The sequence below is a fragment of the Penicillium nucicola genome, assembly GCF_028828085.1.
Source record: "Penicillium nucicola strain IBT 29836 chromosome Unknown utg000003l, whole genome shotgun sequence".
NCBI lineage: Eukaryota > Fungi > Ascomycota > Eurotiomycetes > Eurotiales > Aspergillaceae > Penicillium > Penicillium nucicola.
Genome location: NW_026643127.1, coordinates 2489014 through 2515272, shown reverse-complemented (window position 1 = coordinate 2515272; position 26259 = coordinate 2489014). Strand labels below are relative to the sequence as shown.

General features: G+C 49.5%; 8 protein-coding genes across 8 annotated transcripts; 6 read left to right on the top strand and 2 right to left on the bottom strand.

Moving 5' to 3' along the window:
* Window positions 1-280: 280 nt before the first annotated feature.
* Window positions 281-1611, top strand: N7511_004500 (Gfo/Idh/MocA family protein; the record flags this gene model as incomplete). The annotated part of the gene is made up of 4 exons (XM_057126925.1): window positions 281-311; window positions 375-395; window positions 452-982; window positions 1031-1611. The coding sequence occupies 4 exons, from the start codon at window positions 281-283 to the stop codon at window positions 1609-1611; spliced, it is 1164 nt and encodes a 387-aa protein (XP_056985815.1).
* A 748-nt stretch (window positions 1612-2359) lies between these two features.
* On the top strand, window positions 2360-4202 carry N7511_004499 (MFS transporter; the record flags this gene model as incomplete). Its single annotated transcript, XM_057126924.1, has 3 exons — window positions 2360-2825; window positions 2876-3804; window positions 3876-4202. Coding segments are annotated over 3 exons (1722 nt in total), but the record flags the coding sequence as incomplete, so codon positions are not given.
* Window positions 4203-8888: 4686 nt separating this feature from the next.
* Window positions 8889-9942, top strand: N7511_004498 (uncharacterized protein; the record flags this gene model as incomplete). Its single annotated transcript, XM_057126923.1, has 2 exons — window positions 8889-9667; window positions 9735-9942. The coding sequence occupies 2 exons, from the start codon at window positions 8889-8891 to the stop codon at window positions 9940-9942; spliced, it is 987 nt and encodes a 328-aa protein (XP_056985813.1).
* A 2026-nt stretch (window positions 9943-11968) lies between these two features.
* On the bottom strand, window positions 11969-12740 carry N7511_004497 (60S ribosomal protein eL33; the record flags this gene model as incomplete). The annotated part of the gene is made up of 5 exons (XM_057126922.1): window positions 11969-12066; window positions 12163-12305; window positions 12369-12422; window positions 12583-12592; window positions 12716-12740. 5 exons carry the CDS (start codon window positions 12738-12740, stop codon window positions 11969-11971), a joined length of 330 nt encoding a protein of 109 aa, XP_056985812.1.
* Window positions 12741-14651: 1911 nt separating this feature from the next.
* On the top strand, window positions 14652-16539 carry N7511_004496 (glucose-6-phosphate dehydrogenase; the record flags this gene model as incomplete). Its single annotated transcript, XM_057126921.1, has 8 exons — window positions 14652-14741; window positions 14794-14814; window positions 14872-15222; window positions 15278-15475; window positions 15533-15617; window positions 15669-15953; window positions 16004-16375; window positions 16427-16539. The coding sequence occupies 8 exons, from the start codon at window positions 14652-14654 to the stop codon at window positions 16537-16539; spliced, it is 1515 nt and encodes a 504-aa protein (XP_056985811.1).
* Window positions 16540-17473: 934 nt separating this feature from the next.
* N7511_004495 (putative sucrose transporter) lies at window positions 17474-19665 on the top strand (the record flags this gene model as incomplete). The annotated part of the gene is made up of 7 exons (XM_057126920.1): window positions 17474-17575; window positions 17839-18060; window positions 18129-18195; window positions 18247-18318; window positions 18370-18559; window positions 18610-18725; window positions 18776-19665. 7 exons carry the CDS (start codon window positions 17474-17476, stop codon window positions 19663-19665), a joined length of 1659 nt encoding a protein of 552 aa, XP_056985810.1.
* A 1365-nt stretch (window positions 19666-21030) lies between these two features.
* On the top strand, window positions 21031-21894 carry N7511_004494 (ThiJ/PfpI family protein; the record flags this gene model as incomplete). The annotated part of the gene is made up of 3 exons (XM_057126919.1): window positions 21031-21108; window positions 21177-21414; window positions 21503-21894. 3 exons carry the CDS (start codon window positions 21031-21033, stop codon window positions 21892-21894), a joined length of 708 nt encoding a protein of 235 aa, XP_056985809.1.
* A 716-nt stretch (window positions 21895-22610) lies between these two features.
* On the bottom strand, window positions 22611-26018 carry N7511_004493 (DUF1708 domain-containing protein; the record flags this gene model as incomplete). The annotated part of the gene is made up of 6 exons (XM_057126918.1): window positions 22611-22696; window positions 22751-25113; window positions 25167-25395; window positions 25442-25535; window positions 25592-25749; window positions 25829-26018. 6 exons carry the CDS (start codon window positions 26016-26018, stop codon window positions 22611-22613), a joined length of 3120 nt encoding a protein of 1039 aa, XP_056985808.1.
* Window positions 26019-26259: the final 241 nt, after the last annotated feature.

Genomic DNA, 26259 nt, shown 5'->3' with positions numbered 1-26259 from the left:
TCCGACTCTTAATCGACTCTCTCCAGACGGAGTTTTGCAGATTCTCTGATGTCAAGTTCTTTTGCGGGTCGAGGGTCTGGCAGGTCGAGGCGAAGACAAAGTTCAGAGTGGAGGAGGAAAGCAGCCAATCGGTTGATTCCTGGTGTGGGGCTTGACTGGAGCGTTGAAGCAGGTTTGCCCCCCGCAGATGTATGAGATTCTTCCGGTATAAAAGACCCTTCGTTTCTTGTTCACGACCATTTCACAATTATCATAATTATCATACAAATCTATACTAATCATGGTTTTTGATCTTCGATGGGGCATTCTCGGTCAGTCCCTGCTCCGTGGAAATCATATATTAGTGAGATGACTAGACTGACACCTATCAACAGCCACCGGCGGAATTGCACAAAGTGAGTGGTTCAAGATGTGCTTGTTGTAGGAAAAAAAAATCTAACTATGTCGAAAGCATTTGTGGAGGATCTTTTGCGTGATCCAACGACCAAAGGAGTTACAGACGTCAAGCACACCGTTGTCGCCGTAGCATCATCTTCGTCCAAGGCTTCAGCCGATTCATTCGTCGAGAAGCTCAAGATTCCCCAGCCATGTGCGACCTACGGGTCCTACGCAGAGGCCGTCAATGATGCCAACGTTCAGGCCATCTACGTTGCTACCCCACACTCACATCACTTCCAGCATGCGATGCTGGCCCTGGAAGCCGGAAAGCATGTTCTATGTGAGAAGGCATTCACCGTGAACGCAGCTCAGGCCAAGATCCTGTGCGAAACTGCGCAGAAGAAGGGTCTATTCCTGATGGAAGCTGTTTGGACTCGATACTTCCCACTCAGTATTGAAGTGCGACGTCTAGTGCAAACCGGAGCCATTGGGGAGGTCCTGCGAGTGGTTTCTGATTTGAGCATTGGAGACGAGCCTGAGACTGCCTGGGACTTGACCCACCGTATGGTCAACAAGGACCTTGCGGGCGGTGCGCTTCTTGACTGTAAGTGTGGCATTCCGAGCATGTATGACTGAGCTAAATCTCTCGCAGTGGGAGTCTATGCTCTGACTTGGGTCTTCCAGATCCTCTACCATACCCTACCACCATCCCAGCGCAAAGCACCATCCCAGGTTGTCTCCCATATGTCAAAATTCGCGGCCACTGGAGCAGACGAAGACACCACCATGCTCATCACATTCCCTACCACCACCCCGTCCGCCCTTCCTAACCGAACATCTCACGCCGTAGCAATGACAGCCTTCCGCGTTGCCAGCGATCCAGACAATCGCGGCTCCGCTGGTCCCTCCATCCAGATCCACGGAACTAAGGGCCATATCCAGGTTTTCGGCCCTGCCTATCGACCAGAGCGATTCCGTGTTGTCCCAACTGCGCAATCGGGAGATGCATCAAACGTCCAGGATGTCAGCATGCCTATCCCTGACGATGCGCGCGGCATGTTCTGGGAAGCTGATGAAGTTGCTCGCTGTTTGCGCGATGGGAAACTTGAGAGCGAGGGCTTGCCTTGGGATGAGAGTATTGCGATCATGGAAGTCATGGACCAAGTTCGCCAGCAGGGTGGTTTGACTTATCCAGAGCGTCTTGAGTCGACTGAGTACCCCTTGGCTCTTTGAAGTTTCTAAATAGTATAGCTACTGTATGACATGTATTGCCTTGTTGTAACGCCCTATTTCCGATAAATAGATTGTTAGTATCGGCCTATATCTGAAGTGCAAATCTCGTAGATATTAAATTCATGATCAAGAGTAGAACGGAATTACGGACAAATCACCCCCTGGGCTTCATCACAGGGTCTATAAGTCCGGGTGCATACTGGAGTTCTCGGCGAGTCACTTCGTACACTTCGGACAACTGAGCGAACTCGGCCGAGAATCCACTTACCGAAACCGGAAGTGCGGGCCGAGGAACCACGGCAGGAACTCCGAGGCTTTCATTCTTGCTCCTCGAACCTGTTAACGGGGCTAAATTGTGGACTTGGTTCTTAGTCGACATATTGAAGTGGAGAACGTATGGCTGATAAATCACTAGGGAAATTATGCATGTTAAATGTGTACCCCCAAGGGTCATGACGCTAAGCTCTCGGGCTTTGGTGATCAGGCCCACCAGCTTGTCGCCGTTGAACCGACCAGAGTGGGAACCCGATTTATCAGCCGAGTGGACCTCAACCTTGAAGGGATGCTTTTTCTTCCCTGTTTTTTTCTTCTTTTCTTTTGCTTTTAGCTCTCTATCGCCCCGTCGCCAGAGACAGCGTTGACCACAATACTAAAAATATCTGAGGGAAACACCCAGATATCTATACACAACCGGTGAGAATACAACCCGGGAGTATCCAAAATTTCAGTCTAATCCCGAGATTTCAAAATGCAGTCCTATCTGCAATTCCGACGATTGGGAAATGCCGTCCACAGACAGCTCAATGATGCCCCCGAACGCGGCGCCGCTTTCCCCGTGAACGAGACTCCCTTGGAAACAGAAGCTCCGACGCCATCGGATCAGACAGATGACGATGTCACTGAATCGGAGTCGCCCCCTCTTGCGCAGAAGCCGACGCAGTATTCGGAGAAAACAGCATTCGGCAGATCCCTGGCCGGGGTTGATATAAAGAAACAGCTCGATCCCAAGTCTCATATCTTCATTGTTGGGTGGGAACATGAGAATGATCCGCTCAACCCTCGCAATTATAGTACTACGAGTCGCATGGTCGCCACTTTGCTCGTCACCGCATTGGCTTTCATTGTTGGAGCTGCGTCGGCTATCGAGTCCGGGGTTTTGCCTCAAATCACGGAGTATTACGATGTGAGCGAAGTTGTGGGATCGTTGGTTACTGGTAAGAGCCAGCTCCTTGCCAATCCGTGGTTGTAAGCTCATACGTTCTAGGTATCTACTTGCTCGGATTCGCCGCCGGTTCGCTGGTTAGCGGACCTCTGTCTGAAATCCTCGGCCGCAATGCTGTCTACGCCGGCTCTCTTACTCTTTTCATGATTTTCATCATGGGATCAGCCTTGGCTCCAAATATCGGTGCCCAACTGGCCTTCCGCTTTTTGGCTGGCATCTTTGGCTGCCCGCCTTTAACCTGCGCAGGTGGTACCATTGCGGACCTATGGAATCCTCTTGAGAAGACGCTCACTTTCCCCATGTATGCCATCTTGTCATTCGGTGGACCTGTCTTGGCCCCAGTTATTGCATCGTACATCGGCCAAACAGGGGTTCTCTCGTGGCAATGGACGGCTTGGATCATTCTCATAGCCTCCGGTGCAATCATGGCTCTTATCATTCTGTTCCAGCCCGAGACCTACTCCCCACTGCTCCTCAAATGGAAAGGAAAGCATTTGCGCAAGGCAACAGGTGATAACCGCTTCCGCTCAGAAATGGACATGGAGAAAATCCCACTGTTCACTCGCATCGGTGGTGCCCTGAAACGCCAGTTCCTCATCACTTTCCAGGAACCCATCATCCTCTTGATTTCCATGTACATGACCGTTCTGTACATCGTCCTCTTCACCTTCTTTGATGGCTATACTTACATCTTCACTGATGTATATGGCATTTCACAAGGACTAACCAACATCACCTGGGTGGCAATGTACGTTGGGATCATGCTCGCAGGTCTCCTCGCATTCCCAATTTACCACTGGACAAAGCGCGATTTCACCGCAGCCGCCAAAGCAAAGAACGGAACTGACCCAGCGACCGATCCTCACGCTTTGGACAACATCCACACTCAACCCGAGATCAGACTTTGGTTTGCCATGGTCGGCGCACCACTGATTCCTATCAGTTTGTTCTGGATGGGCTGGACCGATTTCGTAAGTTCTTTTGTCCCTCCGGATATACTACATACTATCCTCAATAATTTACATGCTAACGACCCACCCAGGCCTCCGTCTCAATCTGGTCCCCTATAATTGCATCTTCTTTCTTCGGCTTTGGCGCCATTTGCATCTTCATCAGTTCCTACATGTACGTCATCGACTCGTACGGTATCTATGCTGCCTCCGCTTTGGGTTTCATGACTGTCTCGCGGTACTTTGCTGCGGGCGGTATGACTGTGGTTGGGATTCCATTCTACAAGAATATGGGTGTTCATTACACTCTTACCATTCTTGCGTGTATTAGTGCTGTCATGGTTCCTGTGCCGTATGTGTTCTATCGGTATGGAACTGTCATTCGGAAGTGGAGTCGGTATGCTATTACTGAGGTGACGGCGTGAGTGATTCACAGGTTGGGTTGGATGTGAAAGTTTGCATGTTTTGTGGAATAATGTATCTAGAGTGGAGCCGAAGGGTTATTGTTAAGAACTAAGCAAATAAGCTTTGTTGTAGGGTTTGGTTGTCAGGTGTTATACTTACTTTTTAATTCGTTTATTGGTTGTACTGTATCTAGAATGAACCCTTTTGAGTCAACTCCACGGGACCACATAACCTTAATTTCCTATATCGACTAATAGCTATACACTTTTCTAAATAGGCAATACTGAAGCCTCGAACAAATTACGTAGTTCTATGAGTCAGTAACTGGGTATATTATCTACTTCGCTCACGCACTTCACCCTCTTTCATTCTGTCAACCTTCTATCTGCAAGAACTATCCAACCACTGACCTACTCATTTTGTCTGATTGTTGAAGAGATACTGGAAGACTTGACCTCGTTTTTGAACCAAGACTTGAACTGACAAACTGCATACTGATTCTCGGGTTTCCTGGCTGTGACTTACCTACAATTAACCGGTGACTGGCCAACTCACCTTAAATATGCAACCTCTCAGCCATTCATACAAGTCCCTAGTCTCTCCCCTACAAAAATGCAATATCTCCAACACCGAGACCCCCATCATTCCCAATCCGAACACACTACCCGGCCTCATCCCAGAACTGCTCTTATCAATCTCCGACTTTCTCTATTCAGCCGACATCATAGCCGTGTCCTTGTGCAATCGTCGACTATTGGCAGTGCTGAGCAGATATATCAAATTCCTGCCGCCTCACAGACACAGCGGGAAACTCTCCATCTTGGAAATTCTAGCACGCGATCTACCAGACTACTTTATTTGTCAGGCCTGCATTCGTCTCCACAGATACGATGGATCAAAATGCCTCGGTATAACCGAGAGAGAATGGAAGAAAGCCTGTGGCATTGAATGCTGGTCCCGGGGCCAGTGGGACAGCTGTCGATTGCATAGGCGAATAAAAAGATATCTATGGATCGGGTCTCACGGCATTAATCTCAATTTTCTCACCAGGCTACTAGTCAGGACCTATCTCGACGGTCCACCGCCAAGAGACACCGCGGACTCTATATTCTACACCCAAATCCAGGCCCACCCCCAGCGACAATCACTCGGTATGAGAATGATATCGCTGGTCTCGGTCGAGGCTCGCATCTGTCCGACCCCAATGGGTGTTTGTTTGCGCGTCCAGGATATGCTTCTAGTTCGCGACAATCAGCTGTGTCAGCTACGGGCAACTTCGCAGACGTTCCCTCTTTGCGAGCATTCGTACTCGGCTTATACTGAGTTGATGGCGCTTCTTTTGCGGTTCTTTCGAGATCCGGACAAGCCCCACTTCTTTACTTACACCTGTGGGCAATGCAACACTGATTCCCTAGTTCAGCTTTGTGATCTCCACTCTTTGGCTGTTTTGGTCATTACACGGTGGATGATCCATGGTCCTGGTTTGAATCCGGATAGCCATGGGTGGAGGGTTTATTGTGAGGGTGGAGTGTTTGTTCGAAGAGTACTAGAACTACATGGGGAGCAGGTCAGACCTCGAAGCTGCTTTGATCAGATCTCGTCTCTGCCGTTGGAGGATTTGCAATCTTCCAACATGGATTACTTGAGTGGGCCGCGGTATAGAGAGTTAATGTCTCATGCTTGACTGGCTGTGGCTGCTTGGCATTTCTCTTGCATGGGCTGAGAGCTGGACGACAAGCTGCGGAGTTACATTTGGAGAATATAGTGCATACGGCATATGATTCATATTGTTTGCCAAAACATTATGTGGGGCGACTGACGATCCTGGCCTCATCTTGGAAAATTTTTGTTGGCCAAGGTCTGATCAATCATATAATAGATTCAGACATCGCCAATTCAAGAACAGCATCGTGAGCGGAAACAAGATTTGGATTTGAAGAGCCATAGGCCTTACCTGGAGCCGGACAATTTGGCATCCAACAACTGTCAGAGGTGTGTCCCTTGCTCATGGAAGATACAATTGGGCCCATAATCCATTATACAATAGTCACTACGGAACCATGACATATAACAGGATGTGTGCATGTATACTCTGAGGATGTGAGCGACATGGGGAAGAGGGGGTGGAGACAGGGGATGAGGCTCAAGACTATGTGACGTCATTTCAAGGAGGACCAGATCAACCATTGCAGACTTTAAGTATAGAAGGTTGTATATCGGTTGGTAGTACTAGAGCGGTGGTTGCAGAGGCTGCTGATTTGGTTAGCGGCATTGTTGAAGAAGTATCAATCTGATCGTATTGAGCTCTTGCTTCTTGCCAAGGTCTTCGGGGCATTTGTATACACTGTGAAAATCAAAGTGGCTTCACACATACTTGCGGTTTCGTGGCTCTTTCGCAGATATATACAGTACTTTGGCTCTTTCCTACTTGATCATAGGAAAGAAATCAAGTGTGCCTCTTGATCTTGACATGTCGGTTCCCGTCCCTGTCTATTGACCATGTCCTGCTCATGCAATGGAGACTCGGGCGATTTTGTCTTGGCTGTCGATGAGGATTGGATGACCGAACACTTCGTTTGCCCTGCCTCCACGGCCTTGACATCACCTACACTATCTGTGGACCACATGCACGGTCGAGGTCCCGTACAGCATTCACCCTTGTAGCAGTCATTCAGGCACTATGAGCACGAATTCATTCAGCATACTTCTTTGTCTGATCTAGACTTGCTTTGCTTGGATTATAGCATCGGGACTTATCTCGCATGGCTCTTTCGTCTGCCCTGAATGTGACGAGCGGTTTAATCGTCGAGACAACAGGAAAGCCCACATAGGAATTTTCCATATGATATATACACCACAAAGACGTTGAGCTGCAAGTGGAATTTGGGTTGAGTCTGGACCCCGAATCACGGTTGGCTTATGTTGTGCAACGGAACGTAGGGAGCCTCATCTAGACCTTCTGACTTCATGCACCCCGGGGATATCACTTTCGATGTTTTCTACCTGTCTTTGAAAGAATAAATTGCACACAATACCTGTTCACACCAGTATTCACGAGTGAACTCGGGCGAACACTGCTACCACTGCTGGTTGTAGCTGTCCTAGTCTTGAATGGCCGCCACACTGAGTATGGCAAGGTAGGAACAACAGACATACCAACAATGATATAATTTCACCCTGAAAAAAGAGTCATTTGTCAAAGAATCAGAGGATAGGAAAGCAAGTTCGGCTCCGATAAACGAGTATTTCGGGGCTAAGCTGAGCCGCGTCCGGTCAATCAACTGTACGTACTTTTGCACTAGTTCCTTTTCTGGCTTTCGGCCAACGCATACAGTACAGTACAGGTGCACCAATCATGATTCTCGTCTTTCAGCTCGATAGTCCAAAACTCATCCCAATCTGACTTGTCCGGGGTAATATGTTTAGCGCCCTGTCGTCTCATGCCGTTTTTAAAATATCTCAATCCTCGCGACATCATTGAACGTTTAATTATTTCAAATGATCATCTCTTGACAGAGAATGTGGGCCGGGCATCTGCAAGACTTAACCGACGTCACTATCTCTTCTGCCCTCACTTGAGAGACCTGTCCCATTCAATGCAGTACGACCCTGATCCCTGTCTCTCACGATCCCTGCTCTCGGCTTTCTTCGGTCACGGCACTTTTTCGATACTTTCCCCGTAGTTCTCTCTAGTCGCAGCAGGGTAGAAGCGCTACACTGCCTACAAGGGGAAGTACGTAGATGATCCCTGGCACAGTTGACATTCCCAGCCTTGGGGGCCACTTTTGTTCTCATCACAGACATACATACATACGTACGTACCTTCAGCAAATTTGACGGGTTACTCGTGGACGCTCATTATTAAAAACGCAGGAACACCAGTTAGATCTACTCTATCCGTCCTCGTCTATTCCCACGAGCCTGGTAGTGGGGTATGCAGGGAATTTCATGATGTATACAGTACAGTACAAACAGCACCCGGGTGAAAATGGGGGCCGAAAGTGAATGATGGCCCGTCGATCCCTTTTCTGCGTGCCCTTTTTAGGTGTCTTTTCAGTCCGCAAGATTGCCTTATGGCTACGACACCTGCATCAATCGTCCAATCCAGCTTTATTTTATCCAGTTGGGGTCTCCTTTTTGTCCACACTCAGTGCAATGCGTCTCTCAGCAATTTCCGATTACGAGTCATGCAGGAGTAACATCCGGGGGCCGTGCATGCAGTAGTTCTTCGTGGAAACGATTAGTCTAAGAAACTCGAAACCATGGGGAGGATTATCCAGCGGAATAGCGCTAGGTGCAGAAGTAAAATTGCATCATGAAAAAGATCCCGTGCATTTTTTAATAGCCAGATCGGGGTTCCCAAATCCCAAGAACCGTGTATTCGGGACACTTGTTTCTTGTTTAATTCTCGGACGTTGAACCTAGATGAGGTAAATTGAGTGAAACAGACATTGATGCCTATTTCCTTTTAGATTTTGCTCCCCTCTGGGGCACATATCGTATCTGGTGTGTACTTGTACTTTGTCAAGTCCTGAAGCCCGCCCTTTGCCCGCCGATCTTTGGGGCTTCTCATTCGTTCTCTGCTCTCCATCCCCTTTACCTTTCTAGAATCTAGGCTACTCTTGGGCCATAAGAGTGGTCTATAATATGTCAATCTCTATAAGTACTGGGACGCACCTCGCCCCAAAGGCTTTCCCCGTATGAATATTCAACTACCAGCTAGCCATCCCTGTTCATATTTTCACCACAGTCTTCTTATTAGGGTTTTCTGGTTGTCTCCCCTCATTATGGACCACCCGACACCCAACAATAGCTTAGAAGATACCGCGTGGTCTAACTCGGGGTTGGACAGCTGGAGAAGCGAGGTGTTCAGACAATCTCAATCTTTCTTCGGGACCCCATCCCCCGAGCCTTTGGCCATTTCGAGAAGTGTACCCGCCGTTGGAGTCCCTCTATACAACTATCACATTCAGTATCCAGCGATCCCAGCTCCCCACCCATTTGCTCCGCTTCCTACCTCGGTTCCATCTTTCTACCTGAGCCCAAACACCTTCCCTAAGCCCGTCGCTCAAAGCAACTCACCGTGCGTCCCGGTTCAAAGCAACACTGCTATCTTTGCTCCAGACAGTCCCTATCCCGATTGCTACCCAAGTCCTTGGACTGATTTCACTCCATCTCCTTCCACGCCAGAACTCGCGGGCCCAAACAACGAAACCAACCACCCACCTAGTGCAAAATATCTATGCCCAAACCCTATACCCAGGCCTCCCAACAAGAGAAACTTGAGCACCACGTCCATTCATACCGCTGGCACCACCGTATCCCCCATAAGCCCCTACGGTCCCGACTATCTCGACCCTTGGGCGAACGTCATTCCATCGCCCTGCACCTCAAACCTAGCCAGCCCCTCCGGAAAAGTTGCAAAGAAACCTCCCAAGGCAAAGAGGCCTTGTCTGACTCGTGGGGCACCCCAAAAAAAGTAAGACCCACCCTAGTGGAGCTCCGCTGTCTCTCATCACATACCTGACCGCATCGTTGCTGTCTAGTGACGGCGACCGTTACGGCACCTTCAGGTGTGACTGGGTAGGTTGTACCTACGATCGTTTCTTCTCCCGCAAGGGAGTCCTCAAGCGACACATTGAGACGCAGCACGTGTCTCCGGGTGCTTATGAATGTCCCTCGTGCGATCACACTACCAGTCGGAAGGAGAATCTGAAAGCACACCGATGGTCAATTCACAAGGAAATCTCTTGAGGTGAATATTACGTTGGATGTTGGCGTTTGGATTGGTCGGGGGGGTATAGATGGATGTTGCTTTACGATTAACGTTGTTGATGTTTTTATACTTCGGGATAAGTGGAGTCTAGGTCTTACTATATATCTTACGCATTTTCTCTCTCCGTTGACGCAAACAAAGCACCGCAAGTGATCGAACGCGTACTATAATTCTCAAGCTGGCTATTGCTGTAGTCACTGTATGCCTTGAAATTATAGAATCAAGGTGATTTGCTTGTAGGACTGCTGAATTGAGTTTGCTACCTGTGGATCAAGGCCGTCCCGCCGAATTCTCACTCACAAGTCCATCCAGTTATAATTATGAATATGAGATAGGTCAGCAACAGAACTATCTTGGTCTTTGATGGATTGGAATTAATATCCCACAGATGTGCGAATTCCGAGAGGATTCGATGGGCACTATGTAGCTTTTGGCTGGGTAGAGCAACCGCGTGCGAGCTGGCTCCCAACTGCAAGACATGAGCATGGTCGCTCTGGTTAGATTAAACTTCGATTTAACATGTATTGCCGATCACGGATCTGCTGCTTACTTTGGAGCCGGAGTTATTTTCCTATGCCTACCACCAATGTTCCGAGTAGGCCCCTTTGGTCAACACTCATGCACACGTATTTTCGATTTGTCTACATATGCGGTAAATTTTATCTATGACTGTAGCATTGGTTGGTTTTTTGACGCACAAGGTACTGCCCGAGCTGTTGCTTTTTGAGTCATGATATACTTAAGCATCCTTGTTAGGTAAGACCTCGGCTTGATATCAACCGAGTTAGCTTGATATTGACACTAACAAGGCGATACAACAGCTTAAGGGATCTTAAGCTCAGGCTGTAGGAGTCTAGCATTAAGGTAGGAACTTCAGATATGAACTGTAACTTGGTAGAAGAAGACTTGGAGTGTGCCAGGTTTCAAGCAGGTCTCTCTCTATTGATGAACCTGGAGAACATGTTTGCATTATCAATAGATTGACATTTGTACCGGGACTACGAGTTGGTCATCCTGGTCATCCTGGCCTTGACAAGAGCCTGTTGGCTTGGCTGTGGCTGTGGCTGATTAGACAAGAGCCAATAGGGTCCAATAGACCCCGTTACAGCCCACAAATGAATGGAATTTATCTCGTTTACTTTGAACATAGACAAAAGGAAATCTTTCTTTGTTCAGGGTAGGATCTGCTTTTGGATAAGTTAGGGTGTAAGTCGTATGAAGTTGGGCAAAAGGAGAGAGAGAGAGAGAGAGAGAGAGAGGGAGGGTATCTATGGATTTTGGAAAGTGAACAGGATTGGAAACATGGAATTACTGCTCGGGTTGCTAGCGACAAACTTCGTGATGGTACAACCGTAGTTGATAGTGTAGACTAGCACTCAAGAAAGTGGCCAGCGTAGAAGTGGTTGGTGGAATAGCGGTCTAGGTTCATGTCCCGGAAGCCGAGACCGTTACTCACGAAAACACTCTAGTCACCATATATCAAACGTACCTTTGTAGGCGTGCAAGCACAGATCCACAATAGCTACGACATATACAATTTACATTTCACGCTCATATACCGTCAAGTTACGGGTCGCAAAATATGTAGTGGCCAGAGCAAGAAAATGCAATTCCTCTTAAAACCGAGACTGACACAAAGATGCGGATCGATTGACCGGTTGAAATTGAAATGGTATGGAATTTGGTGCGTATTAGCGTCAGATACACAGTGGGAGAAAGTGACGCTGCGCGACCAGACACATCATGCTCGCCAGTTTGTAGGAACAAGGAGAAATATCGAGACTAAGCTCTTCCCGGTGCCTCGGGGCCGACACAGCTATGAAAGTGTAAATTTTTTGATTCGTAGGGCATGGTGGCCCTGCCTTCTCCCACGAATAAAACGTTATCAACCCATCAACTCCATCACCTCAAATCAACATCGGCTCGTTCCGTCGACTTTTCCTTGCCTGACCGACCGTCTGCGCGTAAAGGGAATCGCCCACAAAAACAACACAAAGAAGCCGTTTAGATGTTGGAGGGGTAGAGCATAACGCGGACGGTAGCGCCGAAGGTCTTGGGGGGGAGGTTGTTGCGGAACTTAGCGCGGACAACACCGGAGTTGCCTGTAACAGAGTTAGATATGGATTCGGGTCGATGGATTTTGAGAGGCTCATCGGTTGCAGACTGCAGCCTCTGAGACCGCTCGATGATTCACGTACCGTGCGGGCGGGTGACCTTGCCCCAGATCACCCGAATGTTGGAGCCGCGGACCTCACGCTTGGCCCGGTAGACGAAAGCGACCTTCTTGCCAAGGTAGAAGTTGGCGGACTTGGTGTCATCAACGCCCTCGATCTTGACCAAGCTGTAAAACCAAGTATCAGAATTCCATCCTTCCATTCACATTTCTAGCGTAGGGTATAAGTACCTCGTGTTGGGGTTCTGGGCGTGCTTAGAGCGCTGGTAGCTCAGGTGACGTCCCCTGCAAAGAAAATCGTATTAATGGTTTGTTCTGATCGGCGATGATTCGATGTGGTTGCGATGGGTTTTTGGATCCTCCAGAATTGATGTCTTCCATGTCTTCTTTTTTTCAAACTGGCGTCTCTCGTGTGCGATGATGGGAATGTGCGATGATAACTTACTTGACGTAGACTAGGAGAGAGAAGAAAGTCAGCATATCAAGTCATTTAAATCATCGCACACAGGGTCTTCCTGCGCCATCGCGAATTCGAGACTGTCACGACGACAATCTAATAATCGTAGGGATTCACTCACGGCGGTGTCCTTGTTCCGAAGGCATTGTGTCGGCTTTTTTCTGGGAGCGGGCAAGGAAAGAAAGTCGAAGGAATGACCCGCAAGATCGTTTGTCGTGTTGTCGTCGGATCGAGATAATCTAGCGATAGAGCGCACAACCAATGTGCGCCGTGTATCAGGTGACAGGGCTTAGGGCTAAGCGAGCCCCTCGGGTCTGGGTTGTTCCTGTCCGACATACCGCCCGATATTTTCTGCCAGATTAGATCAGCCCAGATAAGACTGCTTATCTCAGCACAGTCCTTCACCTGGCAGGGTCTATGTTTCTCCGGTCCGACTATCCCACCTCGGGCAACTGTAGTCCGAACCGGTTTGCCCGCAGTCTCAGCTGACAAACCTCAGCATGACGACAACTGTTTATTCAACAACTGTTTATTCAACATTTTATACACCGTCTTCAAGTATATAGAAATGAATGTTAGAGAGGTGAACTGTGTCCAAATAGCGATACAATTGAGCACGTTGCTCCGATATCCGAGTACTGTAGCCTGACAATGCGCCCCTGCACATCTACATACATCAGACCGAGACCACCTATTAGGAAATGTAGAGAGTCCATGCCCCACCATGTTGGGACTACACTCAAGAGGTCATCCCAGATTCGGGGAAATTCCCAAGCGTACACTTTCTCACCGAACCGGACTAGGACATATACCGAGGGGCAGGTCACACTCTACGGTTAATATGCTCCGGATTCGGACCTTTAGATCGAAAGCCTCGAACCTCAACCGGATATAACAGTCGGGAAAATAGAATCCGTCTGGTATGAGAGATGACAAATATGCCGATCGCTCCCCAAGGTTTCGGTCACCGGTACTCCGTAGAGCTCTCTCTTATCACGTTGCGTGCTCGGTATTGGACTGTTTCTTGATACATAGAGTCAGTGGGGATGTCACACTTCAAGGTGGCTTGCCTATCGTGCAGCAGATCCACTTCATACACATCCAGTACGTAGATGTGCGTAGTTGACCGCAAAGCTGTTCAATACGCTCCGCTCCACCCTCGAATTCAGCCTGTTTGGGCAGTGTGATCCGCGCCTAGTGAGTTTATTTATCAGATGACTGCCCCTGGAGGTGAGAAGTCGAGGAACTGCATGAAGAATTCGAATCGGACCGGCATAAGCGACATCACGTTGCACACCCTCGAGGTAAGGTAGAACCCAGACTATAGTAAGCTGCGCGGGGTCAGTAGTATTGAGGAAGACCGGGTAAGATCCCGTAGGATCTCAGAGTGGCTCCCCCTAGACTAGAGTGACTGACAATGGTTGATCCTGAAGACCGGAGTTAAGCAAAAGAAGGGCATACAAAATCAGCAGACCGGCATTTGGGTTGAGAAGGTTAGGCCAGGAGCAGTGCCGAGACTAAATACTTCAAAAACGACCCTAGGGGAGAAAAAAAGGCAAAGGATCAGTCATAGATTATCGTCATCAAGAAAAATGGCAGTAATTACCCTGAAGTCATAAAACACATAAAATACCCCCTCAAGCCCCACCAGCGAAGCTGTGAGAGACCGTAGAAAAAGTACTCCGGCTCCTTCCTCTTCTCTTCCCATTTCATCTCTCCCATCAATTTCTCATTCCTATAGCGATTTCAATATGTCTGGCATGGTCGCCAAATCCGATGATCGCCAGAGTGCTGGGTGAGTTTGTTCCCCCTTCTGTCTCTGACATCACCTCCCCTCCCCCCTCCCTCCGGCGGAAGCCCACCGGATACCTCATCTCAACCTCAACCTTTCCCATTGCACTGTTGAGGCACTTGAGATTCATCCTGAACTGCTTCGCTGCTTTCGCTGGGCACTTTTGCAAGCAAAAATTACCCCGAGAGCTCCCTGCCGAGTCCCTCCATTGCCGCCGTCCACCGCAAATTCTTCCTCGGTCAATTCTACACAACACCCACTAACAATGGATATCGCATTCAGCACCATCGAACTCAAAGATGATACTATTATTGTGGTACTAGGTGCCTCCGGTGATCTGGCGAAGAAGAAGACTGTTGGTACCCCTCCATCGAGGCTATGACGAGCATTGGCTAACCATGTTACAGTTCCCTGCACTCTTCGGTCTTGTATGTCCTATTTTTTTGAATCGAAATAAGTTTTGATCCACTAACTCTTTAAAATAGTTCCGCAACAAATTCCTCCCCAAGGACATTAAGGTCGTCGGATACGCCCGGACGAAGATGGAGCACGATGAATACCTCAAGCGCGTTCGCTCTTACATCAAGGTTCCCACCAAGGAAATCGAGGAGCAATTAGACCAATTCTGCAAGCTCTGCACCTACGTTTCCGGCCAATATGATCAGGATGACTCTTTCATCAACCTGAACAAGCATCTCGAGGAGATTGAGAAGGGTCGCCAAGGAAAGGAGTCCAACCGTGTCTTCTACATGGCTCTGCCTCCTAGTGTCTTTATTACTGTTTCTGATCAACTCAAGCGCAACTGCTACCCCAAGAGCGGTCTCGCCCGTATTATTGTTTGTCACCCGGACGCTGACGGTTGGGTCATTTACTGATAAGATTGTTCTACAGGTCGAGAAGCCCTTCGGTAAGGACCTTCAGAGCTCGCGCGATCTCCAGAAGGCCCTGGAACCCAACTGGAAGGAGGAGGAGATTTTCCGTATCGACCACTACCTCGGTAAGGAGATGGTTAAGAACATCTTGATTCTGCGATTCGGCAACGAGTTCTTCAACGCTACATGGAACCGCCACCACATCGACAACGTTCAGGTATGTTGGTTGGATAGATATGTTCGGCTTCAGTTCGACTTCTAACCTCGATTACAGATCACATTCAAGGAGCCCTTCGGCACCGAGGGCCGTGGCGGTTACTTCGACGAGTTCGGCATCATCCGTGATGTTATGCAGAACCGTACGTTCCAAGCGACATTGACAATAATAGAGCCATGCTAACAGCTTCTAGATCTTCTGCAGGTTCTCACATTGCTCGCTATGGAGCGCCCCATCTCCTTCTCTTCCGAGGACATCCGTGACGAGAAGGTCCGCGTCCTTCGCGCTATGGATGCCATCGAGCCCAAGAACGTCATCATTGGCCAGTACGGCCGCTCCCTTGACGGCAGCAAGCCTGGTTACCTCGAGGACGACACTGTCCCCAAGGACTCGCGCTGCCCCACCTTCTGCGCGCTGGTCGCATACATCAAGAACGAGCGTTGGGACGGCGTTCCCTTCATCCTCAAGGCCGGAAAGGGTAAGAATCAAATTCTCTGGACCTGTTGAATAGCAGCTAACACTCCGCAGCCCTGAACGAGCAGAAGACTGAGGTCCGTATTCAGTTCAAGGATGTCACCTCCGGCATCTTCAAGGACATTCCCCGCAACGAGCTTGTCATCCGCGTCCAGCCCAACGAGTCCGTCTACATCAAGATGAACTCCAAGCTCCCCGGTCTGTCCATGCAGACGGTGGTTACTGAGCTGGACTTGACCTACCGCCGCCGCTTCTCCGATCTCAAGATTCCCGAGGCCTATGAGTCTCTGATCCTGGACGCCTTCAAGGGCGACCACTCCAACTTCGTCCGTGATGACGAGTTGGATGCCAGCTGGCGCATGTTCAGCCCCCTTCTCCACTACCTCGATGACAACAAGGAGATCATCCCCATGGAATACCCCTACGGTACGCATATCCCCCTTGATCTATCCTGATCCATCACTAATTGATATATAGGCTCCCGTGGCCCTGCCGTTCTCGATGACTTCACTGCCTCGTACGGATACAAGTTCAGCGACGCCGCTGGCTACCAGTGGCCTGTGACGAACTCTGCCCCCAACCGGCTGTAGGCCATCAGGGTATGAGCTGTTTACGACGATTATGGGAAGCGGATCTGGGACATGAAGAAATTAAAATCTCTTTTTTTCGCCTGTTGGGTCGACTGGCCTTGACAGGTGTCGCTTCATACTGTGATACTTAAATTAGGTTAACAGATCCAATTGATATTGGATGCGACGCACGCAATGAAAGAATGTACGCTTTATAATATACTGTCTTTTTGTACTTCAACCGTTGGGAAGTGTAGGCCACCCCTTTAGTCCCACGTTCATCCCGCGTGTTTCTATATTTGGCACTCAGGGACCGGATTATGTCATCCGATCTCGTCCCCCGAAGCCAGCCAATGAAGTGAGCATTGACATGTGCATGTACTCTGCAAACAGACAGACACAATCTAGACACTCGAGGTGAAACTAATACTCCAATCCAAATAGGAAGCATCAAGACCCTGAAACAGATCGGCAAGTGCCCGTGGGGTTAAGATTAATTAATAATAATTCGATAAGGGCCCGCTCAGGCCCTGCCGATTTTCTCTCCTTCTTTCTCTTCTCAGCTGTGACAGCTTCAATTCTGCTCCTCTCCGATCACCTACACACCAATACAGTCTCATACCTAACGATATTACCCATATACACTCCCTATAACCGCCCCCCAGCCCAAATCCCAGCTGGCCCGCGCCAATTGTCGCCATTTCAGCCCCCCCACGAACAAGCCCCATCCTCACGCGACACACCCCGGACGCCAAACCGAAACGCCACACCATATCCTACGCCACGGAACACCCGGATCATACTCTGTCAATTCTGAATCGCGCGCATAACTAGTTACTGGGGGATACTACCGGCGACATCCTCATTCGCCCGCATCCGAATCCGCATACGTACTTTTGCTTCCTTTGGTAGAGGTGAAGAATTATAAGCGCATGCCAGTCCGTGGATAAGCAGAATGCCGCAGACTGCGAGGTGGGCGGGTACGCCCTCCATCAAGGGACGGTCTGAGGCGACTCGGATGGCCTTGTTGACGTTTAGCTTGGTTGGGTTGCAGTGCGTATTTCTCGTTCCTCTTTTGTTTTTGTCTAGGGAGGGTGGTGAGGGTTGTTGCGCTCTGTGAATACTTGAGACTTGGGGACAATTGATTCAGATATGGGTTGCAATTTGGGAGTGGTTTTGCTGACTCTTGGATGTTTGGCTTAGGTTTACATGGGGTACTGAGATGACCTGTAAGAGCTTCCCTACTTTCGATTAAGTGTTGGATTGTGGATGGGTCCTAACTCGTTTCCTGGTTTAGATTGTACGCCCTACCTTCTACAGCTTGGTTTGACCAAGTCTAAGACTTCTTTGGTTTGGATTGCTGGCCCTCTATCTGGGTTGATTATTCAGCCTCTTATTGGTGTCATTGCGGATCGATCGCGGTCGAAATGGGGTCGTCGGAGACCATTTATGGTCTTTGGATCTTTTGTCGTGGCTCTTTGTCTATTCATCTTGGGATGGACGGCGGAAATCATTGGGTTGTTTGTTAGAGATCCTGAAAAGGTGCGTGCATTTTCTCCTCATCTCCAGTAGATGTATTGTGTTTTGGATGCTAACATTCATTTACTCAGGCGAAAAATGGCACAATTGCCTTGGCGATCATCAGTATCTATGCGGTGGATTTCTCCATCAATGTTGGTAAGTGGAAAACTACATCTATCGAAGTATGCCTTGCTGACAGCTGTATAGTTCAGGCGTGTTGTCGTAGTTTGATTGTGGATACGCTACCGATTCCATTACAGCAAGCTGGATCCGCATGGGGTATGGTCTTTCCCCATATGTCTCAGTCTAAAACGCTGACAGTTATATTAGCCGGCAGAATGTGCGCCATTGGCCAACTCTGTGCCTATGTGGTCGGCTCCATTGATACTGTCAGTATCTTTGGCAGTCTTCTTGGAGATACACAGTTTAAGCAAATGACCGTCATCGCCGCCTTGTTATTGGTGGGCGCTGTCGCTGTCACTTCTTATTCGGTCAAGGAGCGTGTTCTGATTTCAGCAAGGTTTGTTTATTTACAACTATCGAATGTTCTCGACTAATCTGGTATTGTAGGGACGATGATGGAAAGGCCGGTGCTTTCCAAGTGCTTTCACAGTTGTTCAAGACGACTTTCGAACTGCCGCCTCGTATCCAAGCGATCTGCTGGGCACAATTCTGGGCGTGGATTGGTATGAGAAAATCTATGCTACGTGAGAATTACATGTCTAACTTTGTTTAGGCTGGTTCCCCTTCCTCTTCTACAGCTCGACCTGGGTTGGCGAGACCTATTTCCGCTATGGTGTCCCCAAAGACGACATGGCCAAGGCGACCGATATGCTCGGTGAGGTCGGCCGTGTAGGCAGTCTATCATTGACCGTCTTTTCATCCATTACCTTCTTGAGCTCCGTTCTCCTGCCATTTTGTATCCAACCGCCAGACTCCAAGCGAACACGTTTCACTCCACGACCTCCACCTGGCATTGCAGCTGCCCTCAAAGCCGTGACTGCATTCCGACCCGACCTTCAAACAGCCTGGCTAATCTCGCAGATCATGTTTGCTGGAACGATGATCTTCGCTCCTCTGGCCCATTCCCGAGCATTCGCAACCTTCCTGGTAGCGGTGTGTGGTATCCCGTGGGCAATTATTAGCTGGGCTCCTTTCGCCTTTATGGGCGTGGAAATCAACAGATTAACAATGGGTGCTTCAGCCGCAATGCCAAGCTCAAATTCCGACGTTACGATGATCACATCCGCCAGTCTACGCGCAAACCCTTCTGCTGACACAGAGCTGGACGTGCTCAGACTTAATCACCACGACTCTTTCGACAGTGACACCGATGAGGAAGACCCATCATCCAACACCCCGTCAACAGGCGAACTGGCCGGCATTTACCTAGGCGTTCTCAATGTGTACACGACTCTCCCCCAATTCGTCGGTACAATGATCAGTTGGATCGTTTTCAGCATTCTAGAACCTGGGCCCGGGCCCGCAACAGACAACACCTCTGATACGAAGTGGATGAACTTGGACAAAGATCGACCCAACGCCATCGCCATCTGCCTCTTCATCGGCGCGATCAGCGCACTGGTGGCTGCCGAGGCCACTCGACGATTGCGGTACATACTGTGATATACGCCAACACCTTCCCACATTCTCCAAAATTACGATCCGTTGCGACGATAGCCACTGATTTTTGCTCGATACCCGATACATTCGCATACGAGTCTTTCCCAACTTGTATACTTTTACGTATATGTACAGTGCATTGAGCTTCTGACCTTTTTGACATGATCTGTTTCCCAAAGACTTTTTTGTTTTGCCAAGTTTTTCCACTTGACATCTGCACATACACCGATGATATACATTACCAATTTAATCATTAATGACTGAACAATTGCAAACATTCAATTCCCAAGGTCTTGGAGACATTCGTAGGCATAGGATGACGTCATTGCAAAGTTCGGCCCGTTTATACCTACCCTTTGAAACGTCTCGCGTGGGCTCGGGTCCGTCAGAACTGGTCAGTTGATGACTGGAGAAGGTGTCATCTTTAGCGATGATGCTCTGTTCCGAACCACAGGACGTCGTATGCCTAATATCTTACGGATCCCCGACGAAGAATTCCACGAAACTGCGCTCATGGGACAATCACCTCGGCCGGAAGGAATTAGGGTCTGGGCATGCTTTGCCGGCGGTAAAAAAGGTCCTCTTGTTGTCTGGGATGATAGCTGGGGGATTCTCACGGCTGAGCTTATGCTGAGCATATTTTGCCGAATATTTTGCAATTCAAGGCTGATCTATGGGACAATTATCAAATTGATGCATCTATTGTCCAAGACGGGTCCCCCTCTCTTTGGTGCAATCCTCCAATGACAGATGTATCGCATGGTTTAGATGTCGTTAACCCTTCTTATCCACCAAGATCGTTGGACCTAAACCCGCAGAACGCCCTATGGACCTGGCTAAATGGCTATGTGTCAGAGCGATGCGGTCTTGCTGGTCCTAGGGAACCTGATGATCGTATAGCTCTTCTCGAGGAAGGATGGGATGCTTTGCCCGTTGATATGCTAGAAAACCTAGTATGTTCAATGCCAGGGCGTGTGCAGGAATTGTTTGAGAGAAATGGAGAGCTTACGCGCCATTGAATGTATTATTCAGGCTAGATACGTTGATCAATCCACTAGATAGGGGGACCTTCGGGAGGACTATGTTTGTTTCTTGATAATCCTGTACTCTCCAAAGGGATAGTGTTTCCACCACAGATGATCCAATTGGCTCAAATCTACATGATTCACAACTGTCTTAGTGCGTGGTGGGGGTGTTGACGATATAGTGATGTATGATGCAGCTCCCCCCCGGACACCCGCAAACGGAGCAATGTAGAACATATAAAGCTCCTAGTTATGGCCTAATCAACTTATTCTTCTTCAAACGAATACATATTTACCTACTTCAACTTCAATTTGATTTTATATCCCCATAAAGTCTACCAAAATGACTCCCAAAGTCCTCATCGTCCTCACCTCCCATGGCAAGATCGACGCCACTGGTAACCCAACCGGATGGTTCTTGGTATGCAATGCAATACCGTCCAACATTTATTCCACAGAGAAAAAAAATTGACTAACACACTATATCAGCCTGAATTCGCCCATCCCCACGAAGTCCTCAAAAACAAAGTCTCCCTAACAATCGCCTCACCAAAAGGCGGCGAGGCACCCCTAGACCCAGCCTCGGTGAAGATGTTCGAATCAGACGAGCTATCGCAGAAATTCCTCAAAGAACAAAAATCTCTCTGGGAGAACACGCACAAGCTGGAGGATATGATTCCGCGCGTTGGCGAGTTCGATGCTATTTTCTATGTTGGTGGACATGGACGTATGTTTCCCCGGATCCACGCCATAAAATAGTCTTCCAAAAAAAAAAAAAAAAAAAAAAAGTACAAGACTGACAAAAATTTATGCAGCAATGTTCGACCTAACAACCTCCAAAACCTCTCTCTCGTTGATCCAAGCATTCGCCGCCGCAAATAAACCCGTTGCGGCAGTCTGTCATGCACCCTGCGTCCTGCTCAACGCAACGGCACCTTCGGGCGAGCGTCTCATTTCCGGTGTTACGGTTACGGGATTTTCAAATGATGAGGAGGATGCGGTGGCGTTGTCGTCTGTTATGCCGTTCATGTTGGAGACTGAGCTTGAGAAGATCTCTGGCGGGAAGTATGTCAAGGCTGCTGAGCCTTGGGGGGAGAAGGTGGTTGTTGGGAAAGCTGCTGGAACAGGTAGTGTGTTGATTACAGGTCAAAATCCTGCTTCGGCTGGGAAGGTCGGGGAGGAAATTTTGAGGGCTTTAGGGCTTTGACTTGGTAGTCTGAGCTAGTCGCCTCATCTTGGGCTGGGTTATGGAGTAATGCCAAATGTGAGCTGTTGATGAATCGTCCTATTATTATTATTATTCAGGTTTTGGATTCTGCCCTTCCAAGTAGGGCAAAATCGCAGTTGAGAGTGGTTTTTATCTGCCCGATTTCAATCCGAAAAAAAGAAGAAAAGAAATTAAACCAATAGATCAAAGACAGAACAGAAATGATTCATATTGGTAGCAAACTAGCAACATGAACCCCATAGTAATATGGAAGCATGAACAAAAAGCAAAAGGGGAATAGAGCAAAGTGACAGACAGTAATAACCAAACAAGAATATTCAAAGTTGGTAGATTGGGAGGAGAAATCAATCGATATCAAAATCAAGTTCAAGGACCAAGAGCCAAGGTAGGGCGAAAAAGGGGGTATCTAACCAGTTCAGGGTTGGAGGGGATTTGAAGAGAAGAAAGGAGTAGAAAGATAATTGTCACAACCGAGTAGTGTCCGTTAATCGTTTCGCGAGATTCGTTAGTCTTGCCATTGCTGTGAATGGATCTTGCGGTCGTTTAGCAGACTAGAGTCGAAATGCAAAGACGACCAAGGTGGTCGGTCTGATTGGGAGAAGGGTATAAATGAACGAAAAGTGGGTAATAAGACGGGGCTGTCTTGTCAGGGGGATTGCAGTGATTGAGATGACATGGACTGGCACGAGTAGCGTCTAAGAGCGCTGCTGCTCGGCCTCCAGGCCGCCTCCAGTCAACTCAGCCACCCGGGCCTTGATACGGGCGACACGAGATTCGATAGCTAAATAAAGTCGTTAGTCATGAGATTTTATTGACAAGAAATTGTGAAACTTACTTTCTTCGCCGCTAGTATCTCCCTCGTCGGTACGCTCTGACTGGCTAGTCCGGGTCGTAGTTTCGGTCTGTTGCTCCTGCTCCTGCTCTTCCTGTGCAGCGGCAGCCCGCTGGGCGGCAGCCTCACGGATAGACCTCCATCGGTCCTGTTCGGGGTGGGCGGCTTCAGACGAGGTACTAGTTTCGGGTCTGGTGGCATGGCCGTTGGACGGGGCTTGAGGAAGCTCAGCCTTCGCTTCTGCTGGAGTGGCACTCATAGGTGACACGGGTGACTCCGGAACAAAAGCAGGCTGATCAAGAAGAGGGCCCTGGTCGAACTTGGAGAACTCCTGATCGGCGGCAGCGCGTTCGTGAGTGCCAACGCGGGACAGTGCATCATATTCAACAGCACGTCTAGTCTTTGGCGGCGCACCGTTCCCTTCCTGGGAAATGGAGGGTCGGGTGGGAGTCGGGGGCTCAACCACAGACTCTGCCTTGGGTTCTTCGGCACGCTGGAGAGTTGACGGCTTGGTCTCGGTGGCCACAGGCTCAATCACGACGGCAGCTTCCTTGGGAAGAGGCTTCTTCTTCACCACAGGGGTTTCCTGGGCCGCCTTAGTCTTGGCTTCGAGGGCTGCACGGGCTGCTGCTACGGCTGAAGTGGCGCCAGTGTCCTTCATAGGAGGCTGTTCGGCCTTCTTCTTAGCACTGAACATGCTCTTGAAGCCAGAGTTGCCCGTCTTCTTCTTCGTCAATTTCTTGCTTGAATCATCCGACGACTCCTTGGATTCAATGGGCTTTTCAACAATAGCAGGCTTGGCATCGGCCTTTTCCTCCTCGGGGCTGGTGACCTTGACGGTTTTTTTGGCTGGCTCAGGGGATGGAGGAAGGGGTGTGGCAACGGGTGCCGTTGTGTCTTTGGGGGGTGGTGCTGGAGCATCATTGATAGGACTCTCTGCAGGAGCAGGAGCAGGAGTGCTAGGCTTCTCAGCAGGAACTTCAGGGGTAGACGGCTCAGTGGGAGGCTCAAATTCGTCCTGAGCGCCGGTACCAGCGTGGGTGTTACTCAAGTATGCCGCTCTAAAGGCACCCTTATCATAGTTGCTGGTCCACTTCATGGCCTGGGAAGCCTCGTTCACGATGCCCGGCTGGAGTGTCATAACCGAGTTAGTCTTAGTCGAATAACGGTTGTTAACTGCGTTGCCAGGGTTCTGGTTCGCCTCTGCTTCTTGCTCGCGGTGCTTCTTTTGCAGAGCAGCCGCGGCTGCCTGAATGCGCTTGTGCTGATCAGGACCAATACTGGTCTTGCTCTGGGGGGCTTGGTTGTTGGATCGCTTGTAAGAGTCCTCAAGAGGAGAAATCTTCTTGGCGGATGACTTGCGGCGGTTGAGCTTTCCCTTGCGGCTTCCGAAGCTGAAGAATCGCTTCTTTTCGACAATTTGCGCACCAGCCTCGGGCTCAGGGGCAGCACCCTTCACCTGTTCCTCTAGAATCAACCATTTGGTGTCGCGAATAACGGTCTCGAGAAGGGCACATCGGCCGAATACTGCCTTGCGGGCTGAGGGCTCATCGCCTGATAGACTGCTGATCCACACCCACCAGAAAGAGTCGTCTAGGTCCAAGGTATTGATACTAGCCAATTCAGCGGGCTCAAGATCGGGCTCGATCTCCAAGCTGCGCTTGTGGGACTGGGAGCTCTGGCCGCGAACGGCCGCAAGTGGAGGCAGCACCTTATCAGGAGGTAAGAGCAGAGGGCCTACGTTGTTCTTAAGGTTGCCATTCTCGTCCGCAAATCCAGAGGACATAAAGTCTGCCCATGAAGGAGTGGTAGGACGGCCAAGATCACCTCCTCCAGACTTGGGAACGGTGTTCATTGAGGTAGCTGCACTCTTGGCAGTAGCGGGTGCGCGGTTCTCCTTGGTCTCTTCCTCGTCTCCGTCAGACTCAATCGATCCACCAAATCCAATATCCTCAAAACGAGACCAAGATGCATCCCGCAAGCTGGTCGACTGTTTTGAGCTGGAGACGCTAGATTCGTTTGCAGACGAGATACACTTCAGGACACGGAGACATTCGTCGGTCAAAGCGCGGATAGGGTCTTCATAGTTTGCAAATTCCTGTAGGTGCCAGTCATCATCGCGGTATTCAAAGTTCTTTGCGCGTCGCAACAGAGAGAATGGCGTTGGCGAAACATTCTCAACAATCATCACCACCTTTGTGGTTGTAACCTGCAACAAGGAAGGTGTCTCTGGAGGGTATTCGGTAGCTTCGACGAGGGATTGGAGAGAGATGGGAAGCGATGAGATGCCGGTCACGCCGCGAGGCACGTCGGGGGAGAGCGAACGGAGGTAAGCAAAGAACAAGTGACTCGTAGCATCGGCAGCACTATAGAAAAACATATTAGCACATCGTCTAGAGACTTCTGGAGGAGTCCATACGCAGCCCAGTTCTTGTAGGCAGCCTCGAATCCATTGCCTGTGTCGACATGCTCAAACGCCCACCATCCAGCGTATCGAGAAAGCTTGCGACCTCCCAAGCCATTGGACTTTCCATGAGCGGCAATGGCAGCCAAAAGGTCGAAGAAGTCGAAGATGATCTTAGTGCGAGCATCAGAGTCAACACTGATAGGGATGAAAGTCGAGAAAGCATCGCGGGCCATATCCGAATCTGATCACATCAGCCCAGTTCCTCCCCGCATTCCAGTCGCACTCACCTTGTTCGCCAACCTTGAACAGTTCATATGCCTCCCAAGTGACAACTCCACCGGGGAGTCTGCTCCAACACCATTTCACCACACTGCACAGAACCTATCTCCAGTGTCAGTGATTGTTCATGTTAATCTTCCCTAGCTTATCATCCTCACCATCGGCTCCGTGAGCCGGAGCTCCTGCGCCAAATCATCACCGCGAACAGGCGAGCCCTTCTCAAATGACTGGTTGAAGTAATTGCGAATGAACGTGCGAGCGGCACTCGGATCGGAGCTGGGACGGAATGGTAGGAGGAGGAACGGGGTGTTGAGGGCTGCAACAAATGATCAGCAATCCGAAGGGATACGTGTGGCAGCTAGCATTCCAGCCGGCCAGGATATAAATCCACCTACCTCGGGCCTTTAGTTCATGCACGCAACCTCGTACGAGGTCTTGCACCTCCTCTGGCGCGACATCTGTCCGTAGCCACGCATCGGTCCATTTGGGCTTTGCAGGACCCAAATCTACGGCGGCGGTGGGCTTTGAATGTTTCTTTGTTGCATTGGAGTCCTTGCTTCGGAAGACTCGCGAGAGGAACGACATGGTGAGGGGGTCGACTTCGGTGTGTCAATAAACGTGGGGGAGACGTGGGTTCCGCCTTTTTTTTTTTTCTTCTTTGCTTCTGCGCAGACCAGAAAATTAGCAGACGTTTCAATTGTGTGAAGATGCAGACCGACACGGAATTGAACCAAGCAGATAGATAAAACTTCTAGACGCGTCCGCGATGTCCTGCAGCCCCGGGAACAGGCTCGGGATAGGTCAAGGATCCCTAGTCTAGAATCCG